Raw genomic sequence first — 12,319 nt, 5'->3', positions numbered from 1 at the left:
TAGTCTGTTAAATTTTGCTGTTCAAGGACAATTCTCCTTATATCTTTTGGATACGGTCAAATGCTATACAAGAAAAATGAAAAATAACGACACAAAATATTTTGATTCTGATTTTTTTTACAATTCAAGATATAATTATAGACTTCATATGCATTATCTAAGAATGAAAATAACTGTTATCGTGATTTAAAACATTTCACCATTTATTTGATTTTGCCATAAGATTATGGACTTTCCGAATTGAAGTTCAGTATTTTTGTGATTTTACATTTTTTTTACAAATTTGTCGCGGTTAGTTCCTATATCGGTAACTTTTGGAGTTCCATTTGAACGTAATGGTTTTTTTTTTTTATTGAAGACTTGCTGTACACCACGGAAGTAATGAATTATTAATCTTTCAAACCACGACTCGATTCAGCTACCCTACACATCATAAATTTCGTCAAAACTTTCTCATTAACCACGGGTTGATCAGTTTTCTCATTTTTTTTAGTTTCATTAAAATGATATGTTGATGTCATAAATGTACAATTAAATATTTGTCGCTGGACGTTAAGCAGCTTCATGTATTGATATTCATAATTAACTATTGTGTAGATGTCAAAAATAGCAGACCCTTTTGTTCCGTAATGTGTCTTATTTGTGAAAATGCTATTCAACATATTATAGCTTAAGCAATGAATAGAAAGATAGTTCCCAAATCCTTGCATTTTTTTTCTCTACGTCATCTATGCCGTGCAGTTCAGTTAGATATTTAGTGCTTTACCAGACTAAAAAGCTCCTCACTTCTAGTCTTCCGTGCTTCCGTGATATACTGCCAAAACCTCTTCCGTGTCTATTACCATGTTTTTAAATTTCGTCATGCAAATTAGAATTTGATTTATTTTTGTTCATCTCTAGTGTTAGTGTTTCCTTTGATCCATCTGCTCTTCGGCGGATTTCTCCGTCTTTTAGAAACGGCATGGTCACTTTTTTAGAAGGCACTTTTGTGAAAATCGTGCAACCAGAGTTACGACGTCTGCTCAGTGAATATTCATCGAAATTATGACATCATTTTAAGCGACGTCTCGAAATTTTAACGATCTTATTAGAAAAATCGAGGAATTACAACTTTCTGGTTAGGAACTCGCGAAAACAACACGATAAGTTTTGAAAATGTTAGTATCTGCCCCTGCTACTGTATCGTATTCCCCTTATACTTTCTGTGTGTTCAGCTATAATATTGCACTGACTATATTACAATTATGCATATAAACAGTGTATAAGATGCGGTCCAGTATGATATACTCAAATATGTTTCTTTTCTCATTCCATATACTATTTAAGTTTTGTTATTAATTATAGCTCGTATATCGAATACCAAGCTTTTTTCGTCGTTGTAATTTTAGTCCATGTCATGGAAGAACAGCCATTGGTTCAAATGTTATCTATGCATGCAATTGCTTCTTCAAATGTGTTCTATTGACTTATATTTTCATAATACAGAAAACTTTAGTCTGACAGATATATTGTACATGTTGGCAACATATCAACATTGATTCCTTTATTTGTCCATCCTGTTGATCTGAAAGAAAAGAAAACAGATATACACATCATGTGTTACTCATTTAAGACAAAAAAGATAAATACAGTGAAAATATGTATTATGCACCTTTTGAAAAATAAACCTCTTGACACTATTGTTAGTAAAACACTTTGTGATGTGTCCATGGAGGTTACCATAAAGTTCAATTTGACAGTGAAAGATACTATTATTGAATAACTGCTTTTTATTTTGAAAGTGTAAGAATTGTTTTTGTCGACAACACACACAAATCTTTCAACAAGATAGCAGAAAAATAACATCACTCAAGAATTAAGAGTAAGTTCCCAGTGACTAGAAATCTTCTATACATATTTTGTGTAAATTTTCTATTTATTTAATTTGTGATAATTGAAAACTGAATCGGATGATACCCGTATTTACGAGGTCAATCTACAACAAATAACGGCTCTTCATTATTAAGTGTTCCTTCATTATCTAGACATAGGACAGGCAACATGCTAGAATTATGTTAATGCTTATATGTTATATTAAGTTGATTTTGCATTTATTTGATCTGATTGAATTATACTCTTACTACAAATCTGTTTGGCTTTTTCTTTCGGCAAACTGTTTGTCATCCATGTTGACAACTGGAAATACATGTAAGCCATACGCGATGCCAATACTTTATTAAATAATATTTCCATCTTTTAAATGGGAACTGGTTGTTGATACCAGTAGTGTCTAACATCTCTATTCTATAATTAAATATTACACGGACATTAATGATTGTGTGGATAGGTTTCTTTTCTCTGCATTAAAACTAAGGAAAGGAAATATTCCTAACTTATGTCAACAATCTGTCAACCAAATTATGCAATTGAAGTTCCTGTTGTCTACATATTTTGGCTTAATAAAAGCGAAATCATTCATAAAAAGTGTATAATTATCAATTTATTTTGTTTCAAAAAATATAAAACAATATTTAAGTTACGGTAAGTCGTATATGAACTGATGTCATTGAATTGTATTTGATGTAATAGTTAATCATCCATTACAAATATGCACATACTTTACATCAGAATACGAATCGATGGACATGATAAAAATGTTGTGTTTTTTGTGTTATTTTAAAAGCTGTTATCGTCATTGTTAAGCAGTATTGGGTTTTTCTCATAAATCATAATTTGTGTTCATGCTTTATAGAAGAATACCTCTTCTTATGTATGACATTTCAGAGAAAAGTTAAAATTCAATTTAAACTGGTATTCTTTTAAAATTTTTAATGAATAACACGACAAAACTAATATATACACGTGCATTTGAAGTATATTCATTTAGTATTTGTAATTTCACAAATATGAATATTAAAAAAAGACATACCTCCTCCCAGAGTAAGACACAGGAAGTACTTGACATAACATTGCAGTGCATATACCATGAAAGAAATATAAACAACGTTGTTACAATTTTATCACTCTACCGAAGAACTCGGAATAAAATGTAGAGGTGAAATTTCATTGACAGTTTTTCCTAATATGTATGTCAGCACATATCGGGGTTACAATATGATAAGCTTGAATGAGTTAACGATCATACTTTTTTCGTTATTGAATTCTATTTCAAAGTGAACTTCCAAAATATAAAGTTACATTTGTGGTTTTAGCGATAAAGTTGTTTGTTTTTTTTTGGTTTGCCGGTTTATATCATCATCAACAATTATATTACGGAAATGTAAAGGCAACATAACTCCAGTGGATCAGTGTATATACCAATACGGTTCTGATTTTGACATCGCTAATGTTATTAAAAATAGATAAACACTTTCCGAATACTTTGAAACTGATATCGATAATATTACAATGCACACCCAAACATTTTTCAATGAATATCAATTAAGGATATGATATAAAACACTATTTGATTGTTTTTGATATTGGAGCTTCATATTCAAAACCAATCTTATCTTAAACCGGTTCGTTGCAAATAAGAATGTAAGAGCTGTTTGCAAAAAAAAAAATATTTTATCCCACCAACTTTATTGTTTTAAAAGGCCGTGGTGTTATCTTTCGTAATCTGAAACATAAACGTAATTGATGAATATTAAAAAACACATTTCTTTTATGTATTGTGCCCAAATTATTTTCTTATATTCTTAAGTATTTCTAAAAAAAAACTCAAAAAGATGAGAAAAATCTGAACCTTTAAACTAAAAATCAGACATTTATAATTATAAAATCTTCATACATCTAAATATCTCTATTTTGAATCTTTATTGTATTCAGTTGTATAAAGGTATTGAATTAATTTACTTTAATATATACAATCAAGAAAAAAGTATATAAATAGTATACAAGAATATATTATATGTACTACACTTCTAACAAAAGTTAGTAATAAAAAGAAAACAAGCAATGTGTTATATTAATTATATTAATTCACATAAGTTATGTCAATGTCATGTTATACACAATAATATCTTGTACTGACTTTTATATCTTATTACTTTTTTAACATATCAGTATGCTCGTAGAATTAAAATAGCATATCTAACAAAGTGAATCAATTGTTTTGTAAAATACTTTATCTATATAGTAATGATTTTTTGTACGTTGTTCACAAAATGTGGTCACTTTAATCACATTTAAATGTCATACAAAACAACAGTTTGTAAATACCTATTTGAAGAAACAGTTTGTAAATACCTACTTGAAGAACATGTTATGCTACAATTTGTTTGCTCAGTTGAATGACCTTGACAATATTTTCCTCCATAACGAGGTGCAGGATTAGTGCAAGCTCGAGTTCGAAACTGATAACCTCCACAATAACAGCCACTCCACTCTGACCATAAACTCAAACCACCATTTACTAAAAGAATGAAATGTAACACTATTTGATAACGCTCCATGTATATTCACAATTAGTTTAATGAACTATTTTGCTTTAAGTTTGTTGTAGCAAAAAACAAGATACAGCAATTGTTTGTCCATTTATGGTACAACCAATGTACACTCATAGAATGGTTGTGGTATTTTTTCAAATATTGATTACATTTACGTAGAATTTTTGAATGAAATACATATAAACTTATTCTATGTTGGATAAGTGTCTTAGTAAAAATCGTCTTATTTTTTGTTGTCTTTGCAAAACGCAAAATAGTGTCTATGTGGTCAATGCAGATACGATAAGTGACATATTTAACATGCTCACCTGTCATTGTTCAAATTGACATCAGTTAAGATGTGTTATGCACACAGCTTAATTGAACAATCTCTATGGACAAACACAAAACGGTAAATACCATTTTGCAATAATCTACTCTTAATGAACACTGTTTTCATATATGTTTATATTTTTCCACAAGAATACTACTTTTTACTACCTGCATGCGATAACTGTTCAAATAAGAAGCTACAATTGTACATAACATATGTTACATTGAATTGCATATGTCATTTGTGTAAAAACTAACTTAAGTCAGACTAAAAATAAGCTCATGGTTTGCTAAAGGTAACACGCGTCTTTGTATCTTCAGAAAAATACACAACAAAATAGTCTGATTCCATTGAAGGTTAACGGTAGAAGGATGATCAACAATGAGGTTGAAATATATTTATGTATGTCAATGAAGAAAAACAGTTAAACAACAATATGTCCTACAAAAATTAGCGTTCGTGGCTAAATTCAATGTCTTCTGCTTTGAGTACTTTGATGTTTCTTGAAACGCAGACTACAACAGGGTAGCAATAAACGAACACAAATTGAGATATTTTGGTTTTTCAAAAGTGCCGGACACATTTTTTTATAGTCAATTGTATGTCCTCTCATACATGTATTAGCGTTTTCAGCCATGATTTTACAATGTTTCTCCAAACCTTTTGCTGTCATACATATATAGATACCCAAGATTCAGTTTCGGTGGATATTTTAAAGTAGCGTACGTGTTTGATTACTGAACTTATTTGAAAACGGAATTAACATCGAATTGGTCTATTCAGGATGGTGTGGGTAGAGAGTTGAAGATGGACGATCCATATAGGAACATATGGACCAGGTACTGATCGAAGAAAAGAATCTCGAACGATGAATATCCGTTTAAACAATGAGATGAACAATGAAGTAATAGAAGTGTACGACACCTTACAAAAACATGTATGTACTGTATGTTAACTATGTTCAAGGTTAAAAATCAACTGTGCTTAACAAATCCCCCCCCTTTTCCACATACTCTTTAACCTTATAATTCAATAGATCGCACCCCGGTGCTTTTTAGTATGTTTTCAATTACAGGGTTTTATTGTAGCAATATTTGAACATTATTATTAATATTGTTTTACGCACTGCTATATACTATATACGGCTTGCATGGACCTATGCATTCTGATTAAAGCCAGCTTATATTACGTTTGTATAAATATATAATTGACTCACATAAGGCTTTAATCGGCAATTGAATGTAACGACACCATTGCTTATTGTTTTCTAGAAGACGATATAAAATATTACTGTCACATTGTACGGTGTTCTAGTAGTCGTCCTTCTCTAATTTAAAAAAAAATGCTGGATGCATTTACATAATTTTGAAAATTACTATAGAATCAACTTACCTGCAGTTGGACAGGAAGCAGAACATCTTACCCCAACATCCTCGCTTGCTCTACAATTCGGTTTAGAGGCATGTGTACAGGTTTGTAATCTATTTTCTATACCAGAACATTTCAAATCATCAATCCATATAGTACCGAGTCCGTTGACAATGAGATTAGAAGATAATGCATTTCCAGAACTATAAAAACGAAAAGAGGGCGTCATGATTATAGTACTACGTACACATATTTAATGAGTATACAGTAGTTAAGCTTTGAAAATACATATTTTGAAGATAGAATCACAAACTTTCAACATACATACCAATATCCAAGATTATAACATGCTACTGTGGCGTCAATATCGTCAAAGTAATTATTACAAACGGTTCCCCATGCACCATTCAAAAAAATTTCTAGTCGCCCTTCGTGCTCTTGTGCTCCATCAATAATACGCAACTGACCTGCATAAAATATAATACATAATCATTGTTTAACTGAAGACTAATGATGGTGTTCAATTATTACTAATACATTTGTTTAATCAAAACGATATATGTGTGATTTGAATTCCTTGATTACATCTCATACATATCATAACATGAATCAAACTAAAACATCATTATACAATTGCACGGAAGTCTTAATTATGTATAGAAATGATATACCTATAATTTATATAATCTTAAATATTCACATGGTAATGTATTATAAGACAGACACAACATATCGTTATATGTAGTTATTAACCAGTGACGGTTAAGATAGTGTTTACCTGTTTCTGGGCAAGCACTAAAGCATTGGATTCCAATATCGTCTTGATGTCCACAGTCCCTCATGTAGGACTCATGTGAACAATTTATAATTTTCATTTCACTTCCTAAACAGCCAACATTACGTACCCAAATTGTTCCATTGCCGTCAGTTACATTTTGGGACTTCAATTTGGTACCAGTACTGACAAAAAACGGATATAGTTTCAATTACAAAGAATTCGCTGAATACTCATAACGTCATTGTTCCGGGACAGATAATAATTATGGAAAAATAGTATGAAATATTTGTTTAATTTGGTAACATATGCATTTGTTCTCATTATAAATTGTTTTCATGTGTTTTTGCACCACATACAATAACAGAGGAACATTATGTTTTTGGTTTGTGCCCGTTCGTTTATTCATTCATTCGTGCTTCCGTCCTTTTGTGCGTTCGTCTGTCCCGCTTCAGGTTCAAATTTTGGTCGATGTAGTTTTTGATGAAGTTGAAGTCCAATGAACTCGAAACTCAATACACATGTTCCCTATGAAATGTTCATTGCAATTGTATAGCCAATATAAAAATAAAATACCACCATTTTACGGTCTACTTAACAGAAAATGATAGTGTGAATGGGGCTTTCGTGTACTGGGGACACATTCTTGTTATTTATGTTTTTAAAATAGAAATAATATTTCAAACAAGTGGCAAAGCTATATTATTTATATGGATCAAATGACAAACATGTTTACCAGTATCCAAGTTGTTTACAGGCCACCGATGCATCGATGTTGTCAAATAAATCGTCACAAACAGTTCCCCATTCATCGTAAAGATTTATTTCTAGTCTTCCTTCTCTTTCATTCCTACCTCCAATTAGACGCAAATTTCCTGTATATTGAAATAAGCATGTAAAAGACAGTTTATCTATATTATATAAATATGAAAGTTAACAAGAATAAAATTACAATGCAAATATTAAGTGTAAAGATCCGGAATGACGTGCGTTGATGTTTATTGTTTTAAACATTAGACTTACCTAAATATCAAAGAAGCTTGCTGCAAACGATTTAATATTGCACGAATTAACAAATAAGGAAACACATCGATTTTGTGACACCTTGTATAACGTCATCTATCTAAAGCATATCTGTGATATCACTCATACAAATGTATTACTGTATATCATTAACATTAACTTAGGACAAATTTAAATATGAAAGCTGTGGTCTTCCGGGGTTAGATATATAAAAAATAATTATAACAAGATAAATTGTGTACTACCGTGATCTTCTGATGGGTAGTTGACAAAACATTGGATTCCAACATCATTGTATTGTGCACAATACGCATCATTGTATTTACAGTTTATTAATTTACTCTCAGAACCATCACAATTAACCTTGTTTAGCCAGGTGATACCAGAACCAGCATAACTAAAACTTGCACGGATGACAGTTCCAGTTCTGTAATATATCAAGAACAATAAAGAATATTTTTTTTGAATTTTTAATGTGTTAAAGGAATTCACTCAAAGACTGATTATTTAAAAAAAAAAATAATTATGTTATTTAACCTTCAGCTCAGATCACCGATATTAGCAGAAACATACAAAGTCATGTTTTGTTTTTATTGAAATTAGCTGTTATAACATATATAAAAATATTGAAATATTTTGATTTAAGGAATGTACTCTATCATTCATAAATCATTTTTTTATTTAAGTTTGAATCTAGTATTAGATATTTTTGTGTTATCACATTATTTATGAATATTCTATTTAGGTAGTAACTAACACTACAGGGAGATAACTCTGTAAAGTCAGCTAAACGTTTTAATTACATTGTGTTGTAAAAGAAATATTAAGCTTCTCAATGAACAAAGTTGGTGTTTGTCAAACTGCTATATAACCAGTGTAATTTTTCTGACAAAACGGTTGGTTCAAAACATTTTTTTTTTTTTTGTTAGAGGGTCAAAGTAAATACTTTGAAAGAATTTTATAAAAATTAAACGAGCCAAATTAATTTTAGTGAACGTTTTTGGTACCACCTTAAGTTTATAAAAAACTTTAAAAAACATATGTTGGCCAAGATCATCACTAATTGACATGTATAGTCAACACATGCAAATGGTGAAACGACATTTGTAACATCAATGTTTTAAACACAATCAGAATACATTTGCAGGTGATCCCTTATAAAAGAGCATCACTCCATATCAATTTGTTTTGTTTCAGCATGACGATATGAATATGTTGTTTATGATAAACGTGGTCTTTTGCCATGTCAAAGTAAACATGGGTTGGGTTTTTTAAAAGTTTTGAAGATATTTTACACCAAAATTATCGAAATTGTACTGAATGATATTTTAATCTGGAATAACTTCTTATTTATTGTTTTGTTATTGGCTATGGAAAAGTTTTAAGTAGTGTAACTGTCGCTACTTGAATATCTAGGATTTTGTCATTTAAGTAAGATTGTCTTATCAATTATTGATTGTTTATAATATACATGTAATAGAAAATAAAATGGCTTAACTAATTCAAAAAAACGTGTAAATGAATTTCTCTGATTTGTAATGTGTATGAAGATATTTGTAAATAGTTACGGAGGAAATTATCTTCATATTTTAGCTGTAAGTAAGTCTTTTTTTTAAATGATGATGGAATCACCTATCGGCTTCTCTTTTCTAAATTGCCGTTAGCTACACATCAGATAATTCAAACATATACAAAGATGCTGATATATCGTGAAATTATGGATTTTCGTCTACATTTGATTGCACATTTGTCTTTTGTTATGTATAAAGTAATTGACATATTAGATATACAAACCGGTAACCAAGTTGTCGGCATGCCACAACTGCATCAATTTTGTCAAATGCGTTATTACAAACTGTTCCCCATGAACCATTTATATAAATCTCCAATCGTCCATCATTTTCATTAACACTTTCAGCAAGACGCAAATCACCTACATTGTAAGAAAAAAATCAATGAGAAATTTGATATGTCCAAGTAGTACGTATCAAAACATTATTCATATCCTTGACTCAGAAATGTAAAGGCATCGCGTTTGATCATTTGACAATACTTATATACTTTTTTGAATTAAGTGCTTGCTTTTCGATATAATGACACCAAAAAGAATGATGGTTGTTGAAACAAAATAAAATACAATTTAAAAGAATTTCAACTGCACAGATTGTTGTGCAACTTATAATAAAGTATAATACATTTGTACGTTTTCGTGATATCATTACTACGTTTTGTGTTCAGTGAAATATGAAATTCGTGTTACAACCCTAATTTATACTCAACAGCTCCAGCTTTTTTCGTAGATGTGGCATGTACAGTTAATTAAGGTCCTATAATCCGTGCAACCAAATAACCATAACAATTGAGTAGATGACTAAATCATACTGACCAATTTTAACGTGGTTACTTTAAGGCATCGAAAATATACTGTTAATGTTACATTCAAAGTAGATTTATAAAGCAAAAGTCTTTAAACAAAATGACGTTATTCAAATCAATGTTATTTAGAAACAATAATTGAATGTACAATTGTTCGTACCAATTTGAGGACATGCTATTTCACAATTTATACCAACATCTTCATTATGGCCACAATTATGAGAATTCTGGTATTGACAATCAATCATTCTATTTTCTGTCCCATTACACTTCACGTCATCCATCCAAATCGTACCATTTCCATCGTTTACAAATGAGGACCTCAACACAAAACCAGAACTGCGAAAACAAATGTGTGTGAAGCTTGTTCTTATATTTTGAATATTTTTTGGAATATTTTTAAGTCAAACACATTATATATACAATGCATATGAATTAGAAAAAAATCAGATAACAGCTAAAACAAACTTTAAACAAAAACGAGTTAATGAAAATAAAAAGAAGATGCCAAAAATGAACACAGTTTAAGCATCTAGTGAAAAGTATTTGTAAAAATAACAAACCCCAAGTTTAAATTCAAAAAATCAAATGAAAAGTTCAATACAAAACAAGGGGTACATATTATGTCTCTAAAATATCGCTACTATAAATTTCTGTGCTTAATTGTTACCAAATTTGCAAACGTCATACACAAGTAGACATGCAAGTGCATTGTATTACTTGAAATCAAGCGCTCAAAACAGAGGTCACCAATTAATGTATGACCTGCACTAGAAATTAAAATCAAGTTTCTAAATATTTAGGTACATTTACAATCTTGTTTATCTGTTTGAATAATGATTTTTGGGAAACAACTTATCTTTAAAAAATGTGTTAAGTTATCCTTAGCTATAAGAAAGACATAACTATAGCATATGCTATAATCTGATAATTTCTCAAAACTCTGCTTATATATAACTGGACATATATATTACAGTTAATTGCTATTAATAAGTATTGCAATATGCATTTTGTTTTAATGAATTATCAGTATTTAGTTTTAATATAATCTTAAAGCAATCCTAATTCTAGCTCACTTTTAAATTATAGTTTTTCATAGTTATCAAAAGTACCAGGATTCATGTGTGACGTCATGCTGTTTCTAAATTTTATAAATTCAAATGTAGCATAACGTTTGCCTTTTCGCCATCGTATGTGACGTCATTTTTTTAATTGCGTTAACGCCTGGACTGATTCTGGTGTGTCTATGCTGTATTGAACTTGGCATCATGTATACGGGTTTAGTTTTCTGTAATAAGTTAATACTTTAGTTTCATTATGAATATATCTTTCACATTCTTTTGTTAAAATTTACTGTTTGCAATAGCATGAATCGTTCTATATAATAGTGTTCTTATCCCGGGCATAATATAATGCCATATTTAGCAAAACCTTTTCAACTTTAGATCTTCAGTGCTGTACAACTTTGTACTTTTTTCACTTTCGATCTTGTATATCTGGGCGTTATGTATTCGGGTTTAGTTTTCTGTAATTAGTTTTTACTTCAGTTTCATTATGTATATCTCTTTCATATTCATTTGTTAAAATTTACTGTTTGCAATAGTGGGAATTGTTTTATATAATATGAATGTTCTTATCCTGGGCATACAAACAATGCCGTATTTGGCAAAACCTTTTCAACTTTTGATCTTCAGTGCTGTACAATTTTGTATTTTTTCGTCACTGGTGAGTCTCGTGTGGACTAGACGCGTTTTTGGCGTATTGAATTTTAAACCTGATGCTTTTTGTTATCTATTAATCATGCTTTTCTTTGTCTAATATGTTCTGCTTTTTATTTGTATTGTAGTCCTGTAATATTTTGTTTTCATTTCAATGTTATATTTAACTGTGCCATTAAAGTGAGAGGTTTGGCATGCCTTAAAACCAGGTTCAACCCACCCCTTTAAAAGTGTCCTGTACCAAGTCAGGAAGATGGCCATTGTTATAATATTGTTCGTTTCTGTGTGTGTGTTGCATTTTAACGTTGAGTCGTTT

General features: G+C 30.2%; 1 protein-coding gene across 1 annotated transcript in view; it reads right to left on the bottom strand.

Moving 5' to 3' along the window:
* LOC134690024 (neurotrypsin-like) overlaps positions 1-6,953 on the bottom strand; it is a 29,134-nt gene extending 22,181 nt beyond the window's left edge. Inside the window, exons 1-3 of the mRNA XM_063549994.1 lie at positions 6,890-6,953; positions 6,440-6,578; positions 6,136-6,314 (exon numbers count right to left, since the gene is read on the bottom strand). Of these exons, the coding sequence (XP_063406064.1) occupies positions 6,136-6,314; positions 6,440-6,578; positions 6,890-6,953 (382 nt within the window). The remainder of the gene's footprint in view (positions 1-6,135; positions 6,315-6,439; positions 6,579-6,889) is intronic.
* Positions 6,954-12,319: the final 5,366 nt, after the last annotated feature.

This window comes from Mytilus trossulus, chromosome 11 (assembly GCF_036588685.1).
Source record: "Mytilus trossulus isolate FHL-02 chromosome 11, PNRI_Mtr1.1.1.hap1, whole genome shotgun sequence".
NCBI classification, from domain to species: Eukaryota; Metazoa; Mollusca; class Bivalvia; order Mytilida; family Mytilidae; genus Mytilus; species Mytilus trossulus.
This window is presented reverse-complemented; position numbering and strand designations above follow the sequence as displayed.